Here is a 26,320-nt window from a genome sequence, read left to right on the forward strand (position 1 = left end):
CCAAAAAAAAAAAAGAGCAGTCCCTGCTTATAATCTAATGGGGTAGATAACATGCAAACACATATATACAGAGCAAGCTATATAGAAGATAAATAGGAAATAATTAACCGAGGGAAAGCACTAGAATTGAGAAGGGTTGAAAGTGGGATTTTTAGTTAGGACTTAAAGGAAGCCAGGGAGGTCAGTTAGAGCAGAGGGAGGTCAGTGAGAAGGGCATGGATTCGACAAGATTTGTCGACTCAGTGAATATGTGAGGTGAGGTGGGGTGAGGGGTTGAGAATAATGCAAAGATTGCAAAGCTAGGGGGCTGAAAGGATAGCAGTGTCCTTACAAGGAGTAGGAAATTTCAGAAGGGGGGTGGGTTTGGGAAGCTCGTCTGGGAGATATTATATCTTTGCTCCGTTGTGGACATGTTAAATCTGGAAATGTCTGTGGGTCGGCCAGTTTGAGATGTCCTATGGAAAATCTGGGAGATGGTACTAAAATTCAGAAGAGAAAATGAGACTTGATAGACACTATTTGTTCTCTAAGGAAGTGCTGAATCAACTAACTTCTGTGCTAACAAAATAGGCCAGGAAATTTTCTAAAAGCAAGAGAACACAAAGATCTTGTTACCGAAGTCACGTCTATATCCAGTGTTTTGCGGGTGTTATATTTGTAGGTAATTTCTAAGGTCCATGTTGCGTTATGAAATTTTTTATTATCAGTAAAGAAGCCTACATGTGAGGTCTTATGTAAATCCTCTAAGAGGTGCCTAGTGGTTCATCAGTTTGTCCTTAAGATGAAAGCTAATCTCTCTGGTGTTCATTACACAGAAGAAAGTGTCTACAATTACTTCTGAGGGCAGCTCGGTGGTGTAGATAGAGCCCTGGGCTTGAAAGCAGAAAGACTTCTATTCCTGAGTTCAAATATGACCTTAGACATTTACTACCTGTGGAACCATGGGCACATCACTTCACCCTTTTGTCTCAGTTTCCTCATCCTTCAAATGAGCTGGAAAAAAAAGGGAATCACAAACCATTCCAGTTTCTTTGCCAAGAAAACCCCAAATGGGGTCACAGGAGAGTCAGACGTGACTGAAATGACCGAATAGCAGCAGCACAATTACTTCTAAACAAAACCTATTCCAATATTGCTTAATCTGAAACAATATCTAATCTTCATATCCCAGCCACTTTGGCAGCCTAGTTGTTTTTTAAATGCATAAAATAGAATACACAGCATTATACTGATAACATAGTATACTGAAAGTTAGTTGTCAAAATATTTTTATAAGTCCACAGACCCCATTTAAGAACCCTTCATGTAATGGAAGTCTGTGTTGGTTCTTTCTTCTGGTCATTTAAATTTTGCCAGTAGTCCCCCAAATAAACACCTTTTAATTTATAAATTCACCTTGAATTTGAAATAAACTTGAAACTCTCCATAGTTTCTCATATCATTTCTGTCAGACAACTCATTAGAATGCCAATTCCAGTCCTAACAAATAATGATCATTTGCCTTGCACTCATCCAAGAGGAGGTTACTTGTATTATATACAAGTTATAACTTTATAATATTATAACGAGGGTTATACTCCCTTGTATTCCCATAGCCCCCATAGTAGAGTATGATCATTTTCATGGTAGATGATGACTTCAGACTGCATCACAGCACAGTAATTTACCACTTACAAAGCCAAGCACATAATCTATGCCTGATTTACACCTCCAAGGCTTTAGCCCTAACCACTTCAGGACACAGCCTCCTCCTCTATGAATTCGGCAATGCTTGAGAATGAGATTTGGTTTAAAACATTTTTCTACTAAGGTATTAACTGACTTTTAACTGCAGGGGAGAATGGGAGTAGGGACAGTTGCAGGGAGTAATAATGAAACCTTCAGGCTTTTCTTTAGAGCGAGGCAAGCATACACACTGTGTCAGAAGTATTGTTTCAGTTCATCTTTTTTGGGGGGGAGCAGTATTCCTGACTAGGTTAGCTGGTTCTTTGTTCCTTCTGAGACGTTTTATTAACAAACTGCTAAAAATCTTACAAGCGTCTGGTGCTGCAAGGGAATCATGTATCTGGAAGCAGGATTAATTAACATTGAAATTACATTGTTATGAATACAGTGATATAAAAGACATCAAGAAGGGTGCATGTGATTGGAAAAAGAGGGAAGTTGAGTAGATAGGTCAAGGCGCTACAATGGTGCCCACAGATGTTGAAAAGTCATTGTACTCATTCGCAGACCTATTGGGGGTAAATTACGGCAGGGCATAGAAAAGAAGACATTAGTGGGTTGCAATCTACACAGGTAGGAATTTTGGAGCTGGAAAGGACTTCAGAAGTCATAGGATCTGACATCCAATGCAGAAAGGACCTTAGTGGCATCCTAGTCCAACCCTCACCTTTTATAGTTGAGAAAACAGGCCCAGGGCAGTTAAATAATCCTCCCAAGGTGACAGAGGCAGAAGGCGGCAGAGGGAGGATTTAAATCCAGGTCCTGATATCAGAGCCAGTGCTTTTCCCACTGTACTTACCATGCATGCTTCCTCCCTAGGACATCTAGTCCAACCCATACCAAAGCAGGAACTCCTTCAGCATCTCCAATTGGTCCTCCAACCCATGAGACTGTGAATCCATTCAAGTACATCTAAAAATTTTTTTTAATTAACATTGCAATCATCTCGCCATATAGTGAAATAAACACTTTAAAAGTTGGGTGACTTGTGATTCCATCTCTCTCTGTGTTCTTTCTGCCAACACACACTGTAACTCCTCTGTGATTTCGTGGAAAGTCTTTGAAGGTTGCTGTAACGACAGGGTGATCAGCCTGAGGGCCAGTCTGGTGGTGGAGTCTCTGGTCTTAGAGACACATAGCCTGTTAATTGGCTCATTCTCAGCAACTTTCCAGCTCGGTGGATGACCTACCAGAAATTGTGCTCCACTCACTGGCATATGCTTCACTCACTTTGAACCCTAGAGTCCATGATGAAGCAAGGATATAGTGCTCAGTTGCCTTCCTCCCCTGCAGAAAGCCTCAATCATTAATACCTGTTTTGTCAAGTAGTACAATGTGATAAAAATAGAAACTGTTGTCCTAAGTAATCTGACCACTGTATTTGCCTGTTAAAGACTCATTTTCTCAGTAGGAATTCTTGGAAGTGATGGAAGTTATCAGTACCAACAAAAATCCTTATTCTATGTTCACCTTTGTAAGAAAAGATACTCTTTTTTTTCCTTTTTTATCACCATTTAAAAAATTTATTTAGTATTTAATTTTTCCCCAGTTACGTGTAAAATCAGTTTTAACCTTCATTTTTAAAACTTTGAGTTCCAGATTCTCTCTCTTCTTCCCTCTCCATCCTCCCTCATTGAGAAGACAAGCAATTCAATATAGGTTATATATGTGTAGTCATGTAAAACATTTCCATAATAGTCATGTTGTGAAAGAAAACATAGACAAAAAAAATCCTCAGGAAAAATAAAGTGAAAAAAACCCAGTTGCTTCAATCTGTATTATCATCCGTTCTTTCTCTGGGAGTTTTTTTCATCCTGTGCCCTTCAGAGTTGTCATGGATTGTGGTATTGCTGAGTAGGTAAGTCATTCACAGCTGATCATCCTACAGTATTGCTGTTAACTTTGTGCCCAGTACATTTCGCTTTGCCTCATTCCATGCAAGTCTTTCTAGGTTTTTCTGAAAGCATCCTGCTCATCGTTTCTTGTAGTACAGTAGTAGTCCATCATAATTACACACCACAGCTTATTCAGCCATTCCCTAATTGATGGGGCTTCCCCTCAATTTCTGAGTCTTTACCCCCAGAAAAGAGTGCTGTAAATATTTTTGTACATGTAGGTCCTTTTTATTTTTGTTTTTTAAATCTGTTTTGGGATACAGACCTAGAAGTGGTATTGCCATGGCAAAGGCTATGCATGGTTTTATGGCCCTTTGGGCATACTTCCAAAGTGCTCTGTAGAATGGTTTAATCAATTCACAACTCCGACAACAGTACATTAATGTTTTGTTTTTCCCACATCCCCTTTAACATTTGTCATTTACCTTATCTGTCCTGTTATCTAATCTAACAGGTATGAGGTAGTACCTCAGAATTGTTTTAACTTGCATTTCTCCAATCAGTGATGAGTTAGAATATTTTTTCATATGGCTATAGATACCTTTAATTACTTCATCTGAAACCTGCCTATATCTTTTGATCACTTATCAATTGGGGAATTACTCTTTATTTTTATAAATTTGACATTTAATTCTAAATTATAAATATACAGTAATAATATATTTTATATTATACGTATAAATATATTAATAATATATACATTATAAATTTGACATTTAAGAGAACTTTTTAACAGTTCTCTATGTGTTAGAGAAATGAAGCCTTTATCACAGAAACTTGCTTCAGAATTTTTTTTTCACAATTACTATTGCTAACTATTTTCCTCCATCCTATTCTCCTTGCCCCCCATTTATTCTTTTCTCTCTCTCCTTTCACCTTATCCCTCCTCAAAAGTGTTTTGCTTCTGATTACCCCTTTCCCCAGTCTGCCCTTCCTTCTCTTATCCCCTTCCCCTTCTATTTTCTTGTATGGTAAGATAGATTTCTATAACCCATTGCTTGTGTAGAAATGACACTCTTGGTATAGGATATTTTTCTTTCCTATATCATTACATTCTTTCCTTTCCTTTCTTGATTCTGATGCCTAGGCTTATATGATGAGGACCTGGTTTTCTTTGTCCATGATCTGTCTCTTCCTGGTTGATTGCCCTATTGTCTCATTTTCCTAGGCACTCTGGAGCTTGGCATCCCATTCATTCGATGTGTAATACTGATCTCTCCCAAGTGGTAGCCTTTGAGTTCAATTTTCATTTTGCCCTCTGGTTCAGTACTTCAGAACAATATTTTAAAATTTCTTACAGTATGGTTTCCAGATATTTTGTTTAACCATGCTTTTCTGAGAGGTGAAAAAATTTTAAATGATCACTATTCTGTTTTCTGGGTCAATTGCTTTTGAGAGATATCTCATGTGACCTTTTATTCTGTTGTTTTGATGTTGCTCTAAGTTTTGGGTTATGTAATTGGATTGTTAGTTGAGCTTCTTGAATTTCTACCAAATTGCCTACTTTGCTAACATGTTCTCACTTCTATACTGAGCTGTTTATTCTTCTAAGATTTTCTTTTCTCGATTTTATTTTTATTGACATCTTTTGTTTTTACATCTCCCTAACTTCTAAACATTATTCCTCTCTCCCCTATTCCATCTGGCTAGTTACTTTTTATAATTAAGAATAAAAAATAAAGAAGGAAAAAGTAATTGAGCAAACCTATTCAACTCATCCACCACAGCCAACAGCGTGTGCAATACTCTATGTTCCTCATGCCTCAGCCTTTACAGTGGAAAGGGAAGTAAATTTTCTCAACTCTTACCTGAAGCAAAGCTTTTTAATTCCATAGCTCTCAGTTTAATTTTTTTTTTCTGTTTACGTTGTGATCATGTGGAGTATCTTGATTTTGCTTACTTCATGCTATATTAGTTTCTTTTGAGTTTTTTCATCACGAATTCTAATTTCACCCCTTATTGCCTGTTTTTTTTTTTTAAATTAGGCATTATAGTTACTTTCAGTCCATTCATAAATTTATAACTAGAACCCAACTTATTGGTCATTTAGTCTGCCCTTTCCTTTTAGAGATGAGGAAATTGAAACCTAGTGACTTTAGGTAGACCTACCTAAGGTCCCATAAGTAAGTGGCCCAAGCCAGGATTAAAATTCAAATTAAATTGAAATTTTCTGAGTGAAAATAGGTACAATAAAACATTTATTAAGCACCTACTATTTGCCAGGCATTGTACTAAACTCTGGGGTAATATAAGAAAAAAGATAGTCCCTGCCCTCAAGGAACTTAAATTCTAATTGGGGAAGAGAGGACACCAAAGGAAATTGAAGAGGGTGTGGGTGGTAGTATAATACACAGCTGGGGACAAGATGTTGGAGCGATCCAGAAGAGCAGCTGGTGGTAAAGAAAGAGACCACTGCATCACGCAATCTCCCTGCATGCCAACATGCAATCAGCCCTTGTCCTTTGCTGGTTCCCTGCCAGTCTTGATTCTTGAGTGTTTGGAAGGTAACCTAGTAGTAGCTTCTTTCCTAATATTCTCATTCTCTCTTTTCCCTGAGATTCAGCTTGTAGTTAATACAGAATTATTCTTTTCTAGAGTTTTATCCTAGAATTGTCTTAACTCATGGGTGTCAAGTTCAGACAGAAACAGAGATCATTAATCTGTACACAAGGATCTTCATATTAAAGGTCACTTAACCTTTGTCTACCTTAGCTTCCTCATCTGCAAAATGGGAATATTACTCCCTAAAGGTTATTGTGGGGATAAAATCAGATAAAATGTGATTATCTGTTTTATTGTATTTTTATTTATTTTAAGTATTTCCCAGTTACATTTCATCACCTCCATATTAACTTAAGCTCCCCTTCTGCCCCATGTGTCAGAAGTTTTCTTTTGCTTATCTGTTTCCTTAGCCTTTGCTGTTTTCCCCTTCTTTGTTAAACATCTGAGGCTGATGACTTTGCACAGCTCTGCCTCACTCAAATCCAATTTACTTGCAAGTCAAAACATCACTCTCTGAATGTCATTGGCCCTTTTAGAGAAGGAAGGATGGCCAGCAGCAATAATGAACTTCCTTTCGTCATGGCTTGGATAACTCCAGTTGAAATGCTGCCCAGCTGCAATATCTACTAGGGATGACTTGTGCAAGTCTTCCCCACAAGCCTCTTCTGATTCTGCACCTGTTTGCTAACCTGGAACACAGATCCCTTAGCACAGAGATTCCATAAGGCCAGTGAGTAGATGCATAGGAGCATTCGGTAAGCAGAGAGCCTCAGCAGCCATGTAGCACCTTTTGGCTCAAATCCTCTGCCTTTAGTCCCTGCTGTCTACAACTGCTGGGTTGCATAACATTGCTTTGAAGGAGCAAAGCCAGGTGAGCTGCTTCTGATAGAAGAGTTTATTAAGGTGGATTCATTCCTCAGAAGAGAGATTTCTGTTTCAAACAAGTGAAACCAAGTTTCAAAGTAATTTTCTAGTAACCATAGAAGTACTCAAAGTTGAAATTATGAACATCAACCACCAGGCTTTGTATTTGAGGAGTTAGGCTGAGAACTGTTTCAAGGAATTCCTTGAACCACAATTCCTTTCAGATGGAGTTTCACAAATAAAAGATTGGGAGTGGGGTTCTTGTGAGCTTCTTAAAACATCCTTCTGATAAAAATAATTTCTTTCAGGAAAACTAAAATGATCTTCTTATTTAACTATATCCAATGAAAAGGTCTTTTTTGATTTGTTCTTGTCCAAGCTAACTTAGTACAATGACTTTCAAATGTATTATCACAATCTAATAAGTTACATAGTATTATAATAGCATCTCTTTTAGGTATAATTACCACTTTAATAGAGTTCTTGGGTACACCCAAACAGGAAGAGAAGCATTCCTCTCTAACAGATTCTCATTAGAAGCAACTAGATGGTGCAATAAATAGAGTGATGAACTGAAGCCAGGAAGACCTGAGTTCACATTTGGTCACATCAGCCGTGTGACCCTGCACGTCACTTAACCTTTGTCTACCTTAGCTTCCTCATCTGCAAAAGGGAATATTACTTCCCAGAGGTTATTGTGGGGATAAAATCAGATATTTTAAAAGTGCTTTGAAAACCTTAAAGCACTATAAAAATTCTAGCTTTTATGTGTGTTCATCCTTCAGTTCCAAAGAAGACCATGCCATCAGAGAAATAATGACATGACTTGCACTTGACTTTGTTTTGAGTGAGGGAGGGCTGTGCAGGTCAGCAGCCTCCCTTGTCCTCCAGAGCCATCTGAATCCAGTGACCAGATATTCATCAGGATGACTGGAGATGACCCAGGATGAGGCAATTGGGGTTAAGGGACTTGCCCAAGGTCACGCAGCTAGTGAGTGCCAAGTGTCTGAGGTGAGATTTGAACTCAGGTCCTCCTGACTCCTGCATTAGTGCTTTATGCAGTGCACCACCTAGCTGCCCCTAGCAGCTTTAATCATCATTATCATCAGAATGCTTTGTACTTGAAAAATCTACACCTCTGCTTCCCACCAGTTAAATTTAAGTAGATACTGAATAAGATTTTGTTATGTTTCTTCTCTCCTAAAAGTGGCTTATTTGTAAAATAACTATTTCTTTGAGACTCAAGTCTCAAAACCAGGTTGTGAGAATCACTGATTTACTAAGAGGACGATAGAAACAACTCTTGGAAAAATGGTTGTGTGTACTAAGAATTTAGGGTCTGTATAAGCCTTCTGTGAGCGTGTATCTCCTTTCTGTGCTAAGTAATGATTACAGTGATGATGAGATCAGGTTTATGAGATTCGTTCCTCATATAAGAGCCAGATAGACAGACCTGTAGTACATTAGTCATTCTAGGAGCCAAGGGAGTACAAAGTTCACGCCTCTTCAGAAAGCAACTGAGTTCTATGTCTAGCTATGACTAGATTGCATCATCTTTGATAATTGATTAGCATGAATAATTTGATGTTATTTCTTAACCTGGCTATGTCTCCTGGACCAGTTGTGTCTCCATGTGAAACTCTTTGGCCAACTCTTTTTTTTCCTCAGTGGAATTGTACAAACCAAGTATATTCATTTAACTGAATGATTTTAATACCTTCTTGCACTTCTTTTCTTTGCAAAGGTGGAGAAGTATTTCATGCACAATCAGACAGAGTCAGGATTTGTTTGATTTTGTTATTTTTTTAAAAAGACCAATCTTTGTTACAAGGGAAACCTGAGTAGGAGGAAAGGGGAATTTATATAAAATAAACATAATTACAACAAAAAGCACCAAAAAAATAAATTTTTCATGTGCTGAATTGAGTTGAATTAAACTTTATCTTACTATATTATAGATTTGACCTAAAATTGATATTGTTATAGTCAATATTTGACATGAATTTTATAAAATACAATACTTATAAGTTATAAATTTAATGTATATTTTATTTAATTTAATGTAAATTTAATTATAAAAAGTTAATATATTTTTAATTCATATTTTTGTTGTTTTTAAATTGAGGGGTATTCAGATGAATTTTTTCCTTTTTCATATTATTACAGTGCCTAATATGTTTAGTTTTTTAGGGCTTAAGATCTAAATCCTTATCCTGCTACAAAACTCTAAGCATTCTTTAATATGATGTAATCATTCTCATTGATAACTGTGCTTTATGGTTTATACAGTACATTACTGAAAACTCCATAAGATAGGTTGTATATGTATCATTACTTATATTTTTTATTTTTATAATTAATTTATTTGTTTTCAGTTTTCAACAATCACTTCAGTAAGTCTTAGATTTTCTCCCCTTCCCTTCCCGCTCCCTCCTGCATATGGCATGCAATCTTCTATGAGTTCTACACATACATTCTTATTAGCCACATTTTCACATTAGTCATGTTGCATAGAAGAATTAAAATGAATGGGAAAATTATGAGAAAAAACAAAATGTAACAAAATAGAAAATAGTCTGCTTCATTCTGCCTTCCTACTCCATAGTTCTTTCTTTGGATGTGGACGGCATTTTTCATCAAGAGTCCTTTGGAAATGTTTTAGGTCCTTGCATTGCTGTGAAGGGCCAAATCTATCAGAAATAGTCCTTGCATACTGTGGCTGTTACTGTGTATAATGTTCCCGTGGTTCTGCTCACTTCACTCAGCATCAGTTCATATAAATCTTTCCAGGTTTTTCTGAAGTCCGACTGTTTGTCATTTCTTATAGCACTGTATAGTATTCCATTACATTCATATAGCGCAACTTGCTCAGCCATTGCCCAGCTGATAGGCATTTCTTCAACTGTATGTCAAAGGGATCATAAAAATGGGGAAAGGACCCACATTACTTATATTTTTAAAGTTGAGGGATGCTCAGAGAGATTAACCTGTGTTCACTTAACTAGCAAATGTAAGAACTCAACTCTCCATTCTCACTGTCCAGACATCTACAATCAATCAGTAAGTATTTATTATGCACTTATTATATAACCAGCACTGAGTCAAGTCCTACAGATACAAAGAAAGGCAAAAGTAGCCCCTGTCCTCAAGAAACTTACATCCTTAGGGAAAGACAACATGTAAATAAACAAGTACCTTCAAAATACAGATAAGATAAAAGATAGCGTTGGAGGAGAAGTCTTTAGCAGCTGAGAGAAGAATAAGAACTTTTAAAAGAAACTCCACCATCTTTCAGGAGCATACAATTGGCACAGCTACTTCTTAACCACATTCAGGATCCCTTGAGGTCAGAGGGAAATGTATGCTTGAGTTTCAGATCTCTCATTTCAAGTTGGAAGAATGATAGGAAACATTAAACCCTACGGGAAGGGGCAGCAACCACACAGAGATACGAAATGAGAAAACTTACATGAAGCCCTTGAAAAACCAGCAGTTGTGTTGTTCCCATAGGAGGTTAAGGCATATTGACCATAGGACATAGAGTGCCTGTTTCATTAGCTAAAATGATATAAATAAATGAGTGATGTACAACTGGGTACAAGCAGAGAGGGTGCCTATTGTGGGGGTAATCAGTGTGGAGGTGGGAGTCAGAAAGGTTATAGTGAACTTGAAACATATTCGGGACATAAAGAACTGTTGATTGATAAGTGGATCTTTTCAGCCCACAGCATTAGTAATATAATCTGCTGATACTAAGGGAAGTATTAACTAGTAGTCTATTCAGGAATTAGCTTTTCTTCATACTTGATACAAGCTAGTTTGTTTGACTGACAGCACCTTGATTATAAGCAAATAATGGTTCCTGATTTTAAAAAAGAAAACAGCCCTTGTTTGGATTTCGCAAGTAGGTTTGAATTTCACAGATCTTTCATTGCACGTCAAGGAGTCATCCATCAACACTTTGCTTGGGTTACATTGTATAAGAAAAGCTTACAGGTTGCTTAAAGTAACTTTTAGCTTGAGGAACTGAGTAAAACAGAAGATTATTCATAATTATTCATTACTTATTTGCTATGTGTTTTTCACTGATGTTAGAGTTACATGATTTCTCTACATATGATATGCATGCACAAGTCTAGATGTATATTTGCTAATGGTGGTAAGGATATGTGTTTGCCTTCCTCCAAATGTATTGTGACCATATTCTCCTAGATTTAAAATTGCTGAAATCTCAGTGGGACTGATATCTCCAGCTCTAGTGTGACTTCCACTTGGCAGCTCTGCTCATGAATCTCTTATAGTTTGGGGATGGGGGGAGGGGAGAGGATCTCTAATCTGCTTGCTCTCCTGATCTTAATTCACAACCTTTTACATCCTGGAAACTGCCCGTTGCTGGATATTTTTTTCCTCCTTTGGCCAGGCTGAGCAATCCAAGAAAGAACAGAAGCAGGATTTGAATGCTGAGAAACTGATGAGGAAAGTCTCCAAGGATGTGTGTCGGCTGCGGGAGCAGAGCCAGAAAGTACCCCTCCAGGTGCAGTCGTTCAGGTAGCACCTTTGGGATCTTCTCACTGCCTTATTTATTATTCTCACTCTGTTCTTTTCAGTACTTAACTCCAGAGCAACTTACAGGCTGAGTTTTCTAGGAATCTACCTTAGGTTGGGGTCATTTATAATATTTAGCGTTAACACCTAAACCATCTCATCTGGCCATTGGTTAAAATATGTCACTTTGGCAAATACAAATAACCAGAGGAAAACAACATGCACACACACCAATAACTGTCATGGTTTTGCCAAAATGATGTTTATTCCTGAAATTTGTGTCTTTAAGTCTCATTGCAGTGATGACATCTCATTAAGAAATCCTGATTCTGGGTACCAGAAAGGACAGAAATTCTTTCTTTTATGGTAAAAGGGACAAAACCAGGCTCCCAGTGGTGTGATTGCTTTTGTAGTTAACAGACATTTATCCTGTCTAGAGGACAGAAATGCCCAGGTGTTCCAGACATAATCCCCAAATTTCCCAAATATTCCCAAGGTCTGTTGTGATCTAGGCCAGTACCTCACATACTTTCTTTTTCCTTGCACTAATAATTTAAGTCAGTCAAAGTAAAAGGAACACTTACTTGATAACTTCCATAACTGCTCTTTCAATTAGTCTTAAAAACTTATGATCTGAACTTAAAAATTTAAAAACTTAAAATCTTAAAAACTTCACTTATGCTACCCTTTTAAGTCTCATCATTATTTATAAGCTATCTCCCTTAATTATCATTGTTATTACATAATTTCTATAACTAAAATGAACTAGCACATTTTCCCACAATGTTTGATTTGGTTGTTGAGTCATTTTCAGTCATGTCTGACTCTTTGTGACCCCATTTGGAATTTTCTTGGCAAAGATACTGGAGTGGTTAATAGAAAGTATGAACATTTCAAGACCTGCACACAATGTTTTATTCAGTGGCTTTTCCCATGGAAAGGACCATGGGAGGAATGGTAGAACTGAAAAATACTGAGAAAGAGCATTAAATACCACTACTACAGAAACTGAACAGCTGAGGACCTTCAGAAAGCTATCAGGAGATTAGAGCATTATCTAGTTTGATATGCTCAGCTGAAAATTTCAATACCCTATTATTCATTTAAAAGCAATTTTAAAAGATAAACATGCAGGACAAAAGATTATTTAAAAATCTTGATTCCTTTAATTGTCCATCAAGAGCAAAAGTCAAGCAGGAGGTGGAGCATTTAAGTCAACAAACATTTAAGTGACTACTGTGTGCCAGGCTCTATGCTAAGTTCTGAAGATACCAAGAAAAACAAAAAAGTCCCTTTTCAAGCAGCTCATGGTGACAGTGGAGGAGACAGACTAAAAGCATTAAGGAAGGCCAGGTAAGGCTTCTTGTGGAAGATGAGCTTTTTAGGCTGGGACTTGAAGGAAGCCAAAGAGGAAAAGAGAAAAAAAGAATTTCCAACATGAGGGACAACCTGTGGAAATGTGCAGAATCAGGTGGTGGGTTATTGAGTGTGAATGACAGCAGAGGGGCCAGTGTCACTGGACCATAGAGTCCATGGGAGTTCTTGAGACATGAAGCACTTTGAACACCAAATATTCTGTTTCATCCTGTAGATAATAGGTGGCCCTTGTAGTTTATTGAGTAGAAGGGGTGACATTGTCATACTTATGCTTTAGGAAGGTCACTTCTACAGCCAAGTGGAAGAAGGACTGGAGTGGGAAGAGATAAGGCAGGTATTTTAGTGGTCCAGGCATTAGATGATGAGATATATCTGAGAGGTATTGCAAAAATTCTATACAAGTTTTGCAACTGATTTGATATGGGTCATGAGAGATGTCAAGAATGACACTTAATCTAGGCAATATAGGAAAGATGATGGTGTCCTTGATATAGTAATCAGAAAGTTCCAGGATAGCCAAATGGTACCATATAAAGCACCAGTCCTGGAGTTCAGATCTGACCTCAGACACTTATTAGGTGTGTGGCCATGGGCAAGTCACTTAACCTGATAGCCTCTCAAAAAAAATTCAAAAGAGAGGTAGATTTGGGGGGACAGATAATGAGTTTACTTTTGGACATGTTAAGTTTAAAATGTCTACAGGACACCAAATTCAAGATGTCCCGTAGACATTTGAGAATGCAAAACTGGGGGTCAAGAGAGAAGTTTTGAGTTGTACAAAATAGATCTGGGAGTCATGAGTATAGACATCATCTGTGGGAGTTGATGAGATCACCAAGTGATGCTGTATAGAGGGAGAGAAAGAGGGAGCTTGGGACAGAGCCTTGGGAGACACTCAGAATCAGTGGGCATGACCTGGATGAAGATCCAGCAAAGTAGACTGAGAAGGAGTGGTTAAACAGGTAAGAGGAGAACCAGGAGAGAAGCATGTCATGAAAACCTAAGAAAGTAGTATCACGGAAAAGAGAGTATTCCAAGAGACAGTGGATAGAACACTGGATTTGGATTAAGGAAGACTTGAGTTTAAATTTATTAGCAAGGCATAGCAACGCATACCTGTGCTCTCTCTTAGACACAAACCTGATCTCACCTTCCTTCACAGTGACCCTTCCAAATTATCACACAGATGTACCTTATGCAAAGCATTCACAGCTTTTATCACTTGTATATGTGTCCCAAAACTTTTAGTCCAGTTTTAAGCTATTTATACTTTATTAACAGATTAAAACTGTGCTAAAATTTTGAGACACCATGTATGTATAAGTTCTTCTAATAAATAATATATTGAACAGACAGCAAAAATGGCCTCAAGCTGCAGAATTGAGAAAGGCAATTCAGTAATAATTGAACAAGCCTCTCAAAAGTGCTATCACGTTTCTGTGGTTTATTAATTACTTCAGGACCCTTGACTCAGTTCTACCCTCATGGCTCATTCATGCCCTGCAAAAAATATAAAGTAAAGCCAAATAGAATGAAAATCCTGGAGTATTTGATACAGTGTGTGATATCAGTTCCATCCCAACTCAGAAGCCCGCATGTACTAGAAATGCTCAAGTATTTGTTTTAATGTTCTTATGCTGTGGAAGTTTCATAGAAAATGGGACACTATGTCTATCCTTGATGAGTTTACAATCCTAATTCTTATTTTCTTTTGTTCTGCACTTGTAACCTCTGAAATCTACCTTGCTTCTTTCTTTCTTACCCATTCTTGTTTGACCTAAAGCATGGGTGACTATTAACAAACTTGTCCTCTGTCCTAATGCATGGGTGGCTGTTAACACAGGACAATTTTTGTCTTTAAGACAAAATAGTTACCTTATCTTCACAATAAGTGGGTTATGTCATCTCTTATCAGATGGTCCTTACGATAGCATGGCATTGGTTTTAAGGAAATAATCCTGGTACTGATGGCCATTATGACTTGCCATTGAGGAATGCTAGTATACTATTTTCCTCGTTTTCGAGTGTACCCTCTGCTGAATTCTTCCACCATTCCCTAATCATTAGATAGAGGTGATCCTGGCTTTTTAGAGGCTCTGCTACAAGAACAAAAGTTCTGTTAAACTAGAAAGACTTATTTATTGTCAGAGTGAGTGTGTGTGTTTTGCCTGATGACCAGCTTAGCTAAGTGCACAGTGGCTTATTATTACCAGAAAGTTGGCTACTGGAGGAGATCTATTTCTTTCCACCATAATAACTTTTATAGACTAATCTCTGTTGGTGATCCTTAACTATCTGTGTGTTGTAGATCCCATTGGCAGTCTGATGATGCCCAGGGGCCCTTTTTTAGAATAATATTTTTAAACGCATAAAATACAAACACACATGATGTCAGAAGGCACCAGCGATATTGATTGGTTATCCACATATTGAAAAATAAATTCTTGGACTATAGGCTAAGAATCCCTGGTATGGTGGAAGTAATTCCACTAGTGACATTCCATATCCTTAAAGTATTGAACACTAACCCTGAATCTTCTTAAACGTAGAAGGGATTGCTAACCATTTTAGAAATTTCTTAAAAATAAATGAAAAACAAAGTTAGAGGGGCATACAGAGTTTGGTCTCCAGATAATTAACACAAGCTATCATCATTCACCTCCATGCATGCCCTTAAAAACTCCACCGAAGAAAGCTAACAAAACAAACCCAGTGAACTTTAAAGGGAATTGTGAGTGCAAGACAACAAAAATCTGGGCTTTTTAATAAAACAGTAGTGCTCTTGTTCTAGAGGCTATTTTCAGCATGTCATTTAAGTCTGTTTATTCTTCACTTTTGATTCCAGGGAGAAGATCGCCTATTTTACCAGAGCAAAGATTAGCATCCCACCCTTGCCAGCCGATGATGTGTAAATTACATATTTTGAATCATTCTGCCACCTGCTCACCAGCAGGTGAAAGGGGTGAATTTTTTTCTTCGTTGTTTTTTTTTTTTTAACCAGTTCTTTCAGATCTTTTATTTTGCATCTGACTATAGATGTGTTTATTTGTAAAATATCTTGGAATTTAATTGTATGTTAAAAAAAAAGAAAAGAAAAAAGTCTAATGTCCAAAATGAAGTAATTCTGGTACACAGATGTTGTACAGTAGGGTGTGCTTTGCATGTGGGCTTTTATTTTGTAAAGAAGGAGTGGAAGCAGGTACCCAGTGTGTATCCTGTTGAACTGCACTGTCGAGAAATACTGTATTCAGAAGATTTCTCTCTCCCCCTGTTTTCATGTGAGTAGACTGTGAAGATGGCCACTGTGCCAGGCAATATTTTTATACAAGAAGAGTGTAACTCTTGAAGTTTGCTTTCAAACATGCATCTAATAAGCTTCTTTCCAGGGCTGCAAGGCCATCCCAAACAGGTGCTGGGTCAATTTCTATCACTTATATTGAAGCATTTTGTTTCCTTAAAAGATTTCTTTTTGGCGGGGTGGGGGGCGGGGGCTTTTCTAATTGTCTAAGTAAAACAGTTAATATTGAAGTACTGAGTGCAGGAATAAATGGAACTCTGTGAATGTACAGTACTTTTGGCTGCACTAAAGATCCTGTGAGTCGTTATCTCCCTGAAGGGAGGAGAATACTGAAAAAGTAACTAAAATTCAGGAAAATAAAACCACGTGGTGGGCAGCTGCTGCTTAAAACTTGAGGGTGAATGTATGCGTGTTCACAGCCTTGCCACCTCCAGGTATCATCACTGTTACACACACCAGTAGTGCTTTGCCCTAAGCATTATAGTATTACTAACCAGAAGAATGTGGCATGATTTCATTTCTAATGCCACCGAGATTAGTGACACAGAGAAAAATTACCAACTGCAATTTAAGAGAAAGCCAGTGACCAAGAACCAGGATATCTTCCTCGTTGGAATCTAAATCGTGACCCAAAAGAAAAGCACTGTTGCAGAATTCAAGGGTTTTACCACAATCCAGCTGTAATCCTTATTTTTAAGGGACTTAAACCAATGCTTCACAAATAAGAAAGTTTGGAGGTCTGGAGGGCTTTTTTTTTTTAATTTGGCAGAAATTCACCCCAAGTAATTGTGTTTCTTTGTTTGCTTTTAAACTAGATTCAGATAAACAAGTATCCAGAAATCAATCTGAGTTAGGTGTTCATCACAATAGAACCTTTAATTTTACTTAAATGGATCCTTTTTAAAAGAAGCAAGCTCTTAATATAGCCATTCCAGGGTCACTGTTGTAAATGGCAGGGCTTTAAAAGGAAAACACCATATACAATTGTAAATCAAATTAATATCAGCCTTTTTACCATCCGTTCTCTTATTTCTGACAGAACAATATTTCAATAACCTTAATGTGAGAGGAACCTAAATCAGTTTTATCTGGGATGTAAAATCACATTCAAGAAAAAGAAAGTTTCCTATTCGGGGTGGTTTTGAACCAGTGCATTTATTCACTATGCTAGCATCCTTACAAACAAGTAACTTGTCTTGAAAAGAACGTGTGTGTGTGTGTGTGTGTGTGTGTGTGTGTGTGTGTGTGTGTGTGTGTGTGTGTGATCTAAAATCAAGGGCAGCAAATTCTGTACCTATAACTTGTGCACAAAGATCTCTTAGCCATGTTTTTAAGCTGTTGATGTACCAGTATATTCAAAGCAAAGGGATGCAAATTGCTTTTTTTTAAAGACATAACTGCATTGCTTTGAATAAGTGAGTGAACTAAGATTTTCCAAGGTTGTCCACTTAATTCTGTCTTTTTAAGATACATGAAAACCAACAGAAATAAATACCGTTCACCCTTGTAAGGTCAGATGTGAATTGCAGACGTTTTAAAGTTTATTTAATATGAGGTTAAATGAAGGTTGACTTTTCAACTTCTCAGTCTGATCCTGTAAAATGTGTTTAGAAGGATGTGTAGTTGTGCTGTATGATTTATTTTCTTCATTTATTTATTTACAGTCTTATTTATGTTCTGTTTAATATAGTTCAGTTCTGGCCATTTAAAACATCTGACATGAAAGAGACCATATTGGACCATTTTTAGCTTTATGAATCCTCCCATATTAGCTATTAATTATATATGATTTTGAAAAAAGATTTGGAGGGGTTACAAAGAGTAAAAACTATCTCAGGCTAATTGTTAATAGGAATGGCCAAGATCAAGATTTTTAAAAAGATTTTTCAAAATTTACTCATTTTACAAATGAAAGACAACCATTTTTAACACCCCTTTTCCCTCTCTTTGGAAATCAGCCATAGTGTTACATACATATTTACGGGCAGCTTTTAACAATTTTGTTATTTTTGTACTAACCCAAATTATTCACAGTGAACAAAAGTTAGTCAATTGATCAAAAAATGGATAAACACGAATTTTAATCTTACAAATATTTAAAAGTAGAATTTACTCTTGAAGGAGTATAATGAATGTAATATTTAGATCTCGTGTTTCAATTATCAGTATGTTATTACAGTTTTGCATATCAGAATCTAAGTATTACAGGTACAAGAACAATATTATTATTAGCCAGATGAACAAAGTTTAGCCGAATTTTGTAAACTACAAATCAATTAATTTTAAAAATCTTTTTTTTTTTGCTATTGCTTTATCTATATTGTATTAAATATCAAATGCTCAGGACTGAACTAAATATTTAATCAGGTTAAATTCTGAATGTGTTTTCTGTTCTAATTTGTCTTGTTTGTAAAAGTATGCAAATACATCACATAGATTAACTTTTGTCTCTGCACTTTCCATGTGTTTGTGATTGGGAAAAAAAAATACAATTTTTTAACAAAGATACTCATTGCCTGGTATTTTATTCCAGCATCAGATTATACAGATAAATTCTTCCTCCTTGGCTGAGGCAGAAGAGTTGCATGAAATCTTTATGTGGCAAAAATGGTTGTGTTTATTAAAAATTCCCCACACCAGCAGTTTGTTTTTGAATGGTTCTTCGTAGATCAATGTGAATTTACTGATAGGGAACACAACATTTTTAGGCATGTTGTCATTCAGGGAGTCAGAAAATGAGCTTTTTAATAGAACTAATTACAAACTGGCACAATCCGCAGAGGTGTATCTCGGGCAAAGAGCCCCATTCCCGAGTGCTCAGGGTTGTCTGTACAGTATTGTTCTACATATGCTGCTGAGAGTTGTACCATCGTGAATGGTGGGCGGTAATATAGACCCCCGAATGAAGATTACCAGCGAAACATGTTTCATTTGAGCAGATTTTTCTTCAGTCTTCAATAGCTCCTCAGTCCCTTGCATTTCCTACTATTGTCCTTCTCTGTTCTCAGCATGTTAGGAAGCATTGATGAAAGCTTTTGTAAACATGAAAACACAGGCACTGAATCCTTTAGTGGATTAAAAAATTCATCAAACATCTCCCCTCCCCTTTAAGCTTTTAAGAGCAGAAAATATTTTTAAATGTGAAAAAAAATTGGCACTGATATAAAGAAAACTTTTGTGCGATGGACCTATACTATGGTTTCATTGTAATAGGTCATGTGAAAATACAAGGTGCTGCAGTGATTAGCAGGTACATTTCAGGTGGGTATTTGGTGAGCACCCTTAAGTATAGACAAACACTGATATAATGTTTTATTTACCAGTTCAGTGTGATCACCAAAGATATTTTTAAAATTTAGAGGAACTCATCAGATTTAATGAGAATGGTCACTATTAAGTCTTGCTTGGTTTTGATCTCAGGATGGAAGATGAAAATGGTTTTTCAGTCTCACAAGAAGATTGTAGTTTAAAATCCTAATGGCCAAAGGAAGAATGCATTTTAGAAAATTAAAGAGCATTAATGGGTAGTTGGCCATAGAGCAGATAATCGTACCCAATCCAGAACTGAACAAGTATCTTGTATAGAAGATTTAATTTAAGAGAGACTGGTCCCTTTATCTTAGATTGTCAGTGGGGTATTTTTCATCTCCAGATTTTGACTTGAATCTTGAATTTCTGCCACTGTATAATGATTGAAGGATGGAGATGTTTGAGTAGAACAGGCTGCACAATTAAATAAAGACCCTCCAATAACAAGGAAAAATCCAGCAAACCAGCCAAGAAAGAGAGCTTTTCCAAACTCCCATCTGGGGACAAAATCTGGAATAGTCTCATCCCAAAATTCCTGAACTGTGATGTGGGCAACCCAAGACACTGGGATGAGGGCTGTAATGCCTGACAGCCACAGCAGAATTCCTCCCAGGATCATCAGCCATTTCTTGAGATCCCTTTGCCCTCCTCCAATCCTCAAATAATCCAAACCCAACCCGGATGTCAGCAGGCCCAGAACACCAAACCCATTTGATAAGAACATTAAAATCCTAGAGATCCTCAGCTCAGCAGGCAAAGCCAAGAATGAATCAAAATCCTTACACTGCATCCCTCCTTCCTCTTGAATGACACAAGTCTTCCAGAGTCCCATGGTCCAGTTCTCCATTTCGTTTAGGCTTAAGTTGAGATTCTTCCACTGTGGCAAGTAAGTTGTGAGACAGGATAAAATCCATCCTAGCAAGGCTAATGAAAGTCCAACTAATTGTGCCACAGTTCTGAAAACCAAAACCATGTTGTAACGTTGAGTCCAGTGAGTGTTGGTACTGTCTGAATTAAATTCTGTCTGTTGCTGCGAACAGAAGTGTGACACGTTGTGTTATCACATGCAAAGCTCTGAAATATTTTTTTTCTTTGTGTATATAGAAGGACGTTTGCCAGTTACTATTGCTTGGCATCATGTTGAATAGGTTTCAGAAAAGGATCGGGAAATAATGCTGCAAACCAGTCATTCCAAGGTGTGGCCAAGGTCATGTGGATGTTCAACTTTACAGAAAGTAGTTTCTTATTGAAATAAGTTTAAGTGATAAGGATTCCTGGTCACTTTATTTAGTGCCTATGCATTTATTTTTCTTTTTGCAAATCAAAAGGATTTGAAAAGGGAAAATTTTAAAATGTTTATCAGACCCACCCAGTCAGATTTAATCAGCTCCAAATCTCATGTTTCATTAAGCATGTTGTAGTGTTTTGTGCGTTTGCCTTTAAAAATGGAAACAAAAGAAATATTTTGTGTATTTTCATTTAAAAATAGAAACACAAGAAATCAATCCCATCACTAATTTCCATAGTGTTTAAAATCAGGTCTAATTTTTTAAAAATCCCTTCATTCGTTGAATATGACATTTCATATAATACCAAACTAAACATTGTTTCTGTATCTCCTCCCTATGTGTTTTTCACATTTGTGCTTCTGTGCATAAGGATTCATTTTTAATGTTTTATTTGCATGTGTGAGTGTTTTGTGTTTAAGAATCTGCCTTTAAACCAGGGGTTCTTTGCCTTTAAACCTGAGGGCCATGAATTTCTTTAAAAAATTTTTTTGATAATTATATTTCATTATAATTATCCTTTATCATCCTGTGTTTTATTTTATGCACTTAAAAGCGTTATTGTGTTCATAGGTTTCACTGGAGTGCCAGAGGGACCCATGACAGATAAAAGGTAAAGAACCCCTGTTTTTAAACAAAGAGAGTTTGTGACAGAAATTGAATATCTTTATCACAGAGTCAAAAGTCCCTGTGGCCATTTGAGACAAGTAATGAAGTTTTCCATTGGAACAAATGAACCATCAGAGGATTATTTCGTGTTTAAATCACTAACTTTTTTTGTGGAAGGGGTGGAACATTGGCCTGACCAATGTCTAAAATAACTGAGACAGTATTAGTCCTAAAAGTCTTTAGTCTCATGTAAAAGAAAGGAAGGAAGAAAAAGGAAGGAAGGAAGGAAGGAAGGAAGGAAGGAAGGAAGGAAGGAAGGAAGGAAGGAAGGAAGGAAGGAAGGAAGAAAGAGAAAGAAAAAAAAGAAAGTCAGGAATGATGCCTGGATTTTTTGCTGGACACAAAACCCCTCTGTTGAGTGTTCAGGCAATATTGGACTGCTTGACAAACTGAAGGAAGGATTGTGGAAATAGTACTGTAGAATCAGTCTTGGGTGTAATTATGCAGTGGTGAACACTTTAATAATCTGGGTTGATTTCCTGAGGAAAGAGAAGCTGATTAGTTTCTAATTGCCAACGAAAAGTTTTCAAAGTTAAAAGTTGCTGCCACTAAGAATCTGAATTGACTACAGTACAACCAGCAAGATAGTCTTCATTTGTGTTAGCAGACCAAAGTAAACTATTTGCCCAAGATTTTCCCTTAAACAAGGTTTCCTCTCGTTCTCCCAAGGGTGGAAAATGTTACTTGGAAATCAACTTATCAAATGAGAGAATCTGAGATGCAAAGACTTTGTTAAGTAACAAAGAACTCTGACTTGGATAAAAATAAATTCTTTTACATCGCATTTCCACAATAAAATGAAACATTTCTCCCCTTTTTTCCAAAAAGTCCTACACTTTAGGATCTGTTTCCCGACTCCAGGTGTAGACAGCGAGTTTGCATTTCTGCTACTGTGTAATGGCCCGAAGAAGCTTGAGTTGAAAAGGCTGCACAGTTAAGCAGAAACCCTCCAAGGAGAAGAGAAAATCCAGCAACCCAGCCAACAAAGAGAGCTACTCCAAACTCCCATCTGGGGACAATATCTGGAATGGTCTCATCCCAAAATTCCTGAACTGTGATGTGGGCAACCCAAGACACTGGGATAAGGGCTGTAATGCCTGACAGCCACAGCAGAATTCCTCCCAGGATCATCAGCCTTTTCTTGAGCTCTCCTTGCTCTTCTCCAATTCTCAAGCAATCCAAACCAAACCCAGACACCAGCAGGCCTAGAACTCCAAATCCATTTGACAGAAACATTAAAATTCTAGAGATCCTCAGCTCAGCAGGCAAGGCCAAGAATGAATCAAAATCCTTACACTGCATCCCTACTTCCTCTTGGAAAACGCAAGTCTGCCAGAGTCCCATGGTCCAGTTCTCCATTTCATTTAGCTCTAAGTTAAGAATCTTCCATTGTGGCAAGTAAGTTGTGAGACAGGATAAAATCCATCCCAGCAAAGATAATGAAAGTCCAACTAATTGCATTACTCTCCTGATGATTAAAACCATTGTCACGAATTATAAAATTGCCAGGAATCCCGTCTTGCTCCCCTCCCTATAGGAGCTGCTATCTTTTGTGGCTAGTTCTATGTGGATAGTTCCATGATGGTCTTGGTTCTTTGCTGTCCCAAATATAAGCTTTTGCCGTTAACCCTTTGGGATCAGCTGAAATGACGGTTGTGTTCTTCCAGAATATAAGGTTTCATGTAAAGGAGGAAGGACTCTGTTAAAACCATGAGTTAGGTTCTCTGATAAGCATTTGATCTGCTACCTTCCAATTTGCTTGGTAAAATTCTATCCCCAATGCCTGATGATTACAAGTCTAAGGATGAACAAAGGAGGCTCTATGACCCCTCACCCTAAAATACAACAGAAATCTTTGTGCTTCAATATGGATTAATTAGATTTTAAGTGGTGATAAAAAAAAGCCAGCTCTTTCTGCAACAGGACTTCATTGTAATAGCTAAATTTGAGATTTCGGGGATGTAAAACAAGGCCTTGTAAAGAAAGATAGACTGTTTGCCTATAATCTTTATGCTTCTCTGACTTCTTTAACCTACACAACCCCCCCTTCTCCCGCCCTGTTCCCACCCCAATTTCTTGAGTATCTCTGGCACTTGGTAGATGCTTGCCAGAAAGTGTTTGCTTTTTGCACAGCGTTATCCGCATGGATTCCTCTGAAAGACAGTGTTTATGAAATTCTTAGCCAGTTTTAAAGACAAAGGAGCAGGGATACATTTATAAAGGTAAGAATGAGAGAATGAATAAGCAGCCCTCTATGAATCTCAATTTCCACAGCCTTGAGGACATCCACTGAGACTGGTTGGGCCCATAGTGAAGCAAACTTCCTTCTGAGCCTGATTTTCTTCTCTTTTTTTTTGGTCTGTTATCAGATTTTGTGAATTGTGGTGTCAGGAATCAAGAGCCCTAGTCAGAAAACAGTAACCAAAGTGGGGCTGACCTCTCCAAGGTGTCCACTTACTTATTTTTTATGTTTGTCACACATCCCTTGGCAACGTAACTTTCCTGAGCATGACACGTAGGGCTTTGTGGACCAGGCAGCCCAAAAGGCCGCTCCAAATCTCCAAGGACGTGGTGGCCCGGTGTTGGGAGAAGGTTGCCTCTGTGCATGTGGCTACAACCTATTTAAAGGTAACTCCTCATGAGCCCTAATGGAGCAAAGAATTCCATAGACAGGATTCTTTGTTTAAGATGTTTCTGCATAGATTCCTTCATTTTCCTTGACCTGGTGACAGAAGACAGCCATCTAATTTCAGTTATAGATAATATCCAAGAAATATAGATCATCTTCCATGAGGTCTTAATATGGGGAGATAGACTGTTTGCTTAATATATGCAAAGCATTGATTATATATTAAATTATATATAATTACTATCTGCACATAAATATAACATTTAAATATAAATATTTATATATAACATAAAATGTTAAAGGAGTTGCTTTGAGATATTTTCTTCACACATACATTTTCCTTTGTTACCTGCATTCCCTGTAGTTTGAGATGAAGAAAATTGAGTTTTTATTTAATGTATTTGTAAAAAGCCTTGCAATTGTCTATGTGTCATTTCACTTTGAAATAAATGATGTTTCTCACATTTGAAGAAGCACAGGTCCAGAAGCTCTATGTGATTTGGGCAGGGTCTCCTCTGTCAACTGACAGTGGTCATTTCATGGACACCTTGTTTGGGTTCATTGGTGAGGACAGGGGGATCCAGAATGAAGGATCTGGAAACCATATCATATAAAAACTAGGGGTATTTAGTCTAAAAAAGAGAGTCAAGAGGTAAGGCTTGATCATTATATTCAAATATTTTAAGGGCTACCCTCTAGAAGAGAGATGAGACTCATCTGGGTAAGCCCAGAGGACAGAGAGAACGAGAACCAATGGTTAGACATTAGAGGAATGCAGATTCTGGTTCAATGTAAAGAACTTCCCAACCATTAGACCTGTACAACATAATCAAGGGGCTGCCTTTTGGCTTCTGAAACTTTGCTGTAATAGATAGGGTTCCAGCAGAGGCTGAGCTCCATTGCAGAAGCAGACAAATGGCCCCTCCCAATGTTAAGCTTTTTAATCTAGATTTCATTCCTTTCCTTGGCTCTCTACCATGCTGCTTCCTGAAACCTGGACAAATGTTCTTACCAGAAAGCTAGAAATAATTAAGAAAAGGTTATTTGTGAAGTTATTACGCCTGTGTTAGCATTAATAATTATTCAAGACCAACAGTTGAATAAAAAACTAAATGGAATGGTAATTTTTCTTGCCTCACAGATTTATAGCTCAAAAGAAAATTTACAATGTAAATTAAAGTCAGTGCTGGTTGTGTACACACTTTTTAGTAAAACCAAGATTTGGCTGGTAAATCAGCCTGTCCAAGAATTGAATCCAAGATTTAATGGATACTTTGCTCATTACATTGCAAAGGTTAGAGCTTGGTTGGTTTTCATTTTTCTCTATTTTATATTCATGGTGGAAATGGTGATGATTATTTAGGGTTTTGCTACATTTGAATCCATGCTAGGCTAGGCTAAGCCTTCAGTACTCTACCTGCGTCCTCACTTGTAGTACACATTGCCTCTCCCTACCACAATCAATGTCTGCCTGCTATTAAGAGATGAAACCAAGGTATGTTTTTTTCCCTTGGAAATATGTAGGAGCAGGACTGATGTGGCTCATTACAATAACTCATGTTGTTAGTTTACAAAGTGCTTTCTTCACAATAACCCCAGGTAGTGGTTATAATTAGCCCAATTTTAAAAATAAGAAAACTGAGGCTCACGAATGTGAATTACTGTTCCCGTGATCACAGATCTATTAAGTGAGTTAGAATCTAGAGGTCTCCTTACTTCAGTGCCAGTATCCTTTCACGATATTGAGGGTAAGGTTCACTCTATTCTCCAGTATGAGACAAAGCTACAAAAATAACATGGCACCCAAACCCAAATGGTCTATTTAATCTAGCAATCAATATACATTAGTCACTTTGTGCAGCTCAGTACACAAGAGGAAGCAAAAGACAGTTCTTGCCCTTATGGAGTTCAATCTTAGGGGGAGGCAGACTGCAAACAAGCTGCATACAGGATAAATAGAAAGTGATTAACAGTGGGAAGGCACTAGAATTTAAAAGGGCCTGGGAAAGGCTCCCAATAGAAAGAAGGTAGGTCCTTCTATCTCCTCCCCCACCACTGACCTTAGATAGTAATTAAAAGAAAAAAGAAGTGATCTTAGGTAAAAGGGGGGAAGGGGCAATGGAAAACTGGAAACAGGTGAAGACAATTATGCCACAATTATTATTTATTTATTATTATATATTATGAATCTTTATTTTTTTAATTGTTAATTTCATTATTT

General features: G+C 37.4%; 3 protein-coding genes across 12 annotated transcripts in view; 1 reads left to right on the top strand and 2 right to left on the bottom strand.

Annotated features, from left to right (window-relative positions):
• Positions 1-18,714, top strand: part of WWC2 (WW and C2 domain containing 2) — a 257,956-nt gene extending 239,242 nt beyond the window's left edge. For all 10 annotated transcript variants that reach the window (XM_072625437.1, XM_072625442.1, XM_072625441.1 and 7 more), the window contains 2 exons: positions 11,407-11,534; positions 15,754-18,714. In XM_072625437.1, the coding sequence (XP_072481538.1) occupies positions 11,407-11,534; positions 15,754-15,820 (195 nt within the window). In that variant the 3' untranslated portion in view covers positions 15,821-18,714. The remainder of the gene's footprint in view (positions 1-11,406; positions 11,535-15,753) is intronic.
• An 890-nt stretch (positions 18,715-19,604) lies between these two features.
• Positions 19,605-20,488, bottom strand: CLDN22 (claudin 22). The gene has a single exon (XM_072625448.1). It carries the CDS (start codon positions 20,486-20,488, stop codon positions 19,826-19,828), a length of 663 nt encoding a protein of 220 aa, XP_072481549.1. The 3' UTR covers positions 19,605-19,825.
• Positions 20,489-21,247: 759 nt separating this feature from the next.
• Positions 21,248-22,955, bottom strand: LOC140514934 (putative claudin-24). The gene has a single exon (XM_072625449.1). The coding sequence runs from the start codon at positions 22,953-22,955 to the stop codon at positions 22,308-22,310; it is 648 nt and encodes a 215-aa protein (XP_072481550.1). The 3' UTR covers positions 21,248-22,307.
• Between the last annotated feature and the right edge of the window lie 3,365 nt (positions 22,956-26,320).

The sequence above is a fragment of the Notamacropus eugenii genome, chromosome 7 (genome assembly GCF_028372415.1).
Source record: "Notamacropus eugenii isolate mMacEug1 chromosome 7, mMacEug1.pri_v2, whole genome shotgun sequence".
Classification (NCBI taxonomy): Eukaryota; Metazoa; Chordata; class Mammalia; order Diprotodontia; family Macropodidae; genus Notamacropus; species Notamacropus eugenii.

What these genes read in the sequence shown, in the direction of transcription:
- CLDN22 (XM_072625448.1), bottom strand. Translation starts at nt 20,488, where the DNA reads ATGGTTTTGGTTTTCAGAACTGTGGCACAATTAGTTGGACTTTCATTA.
- LOC140514934 (XM_072625449.1), bottom strand. Translation starts at nt 22,955, where the DNA reads ATGGTTTTAATCATCAGGAGAGTAATGCAATTAGTTGGACTTTCATTA.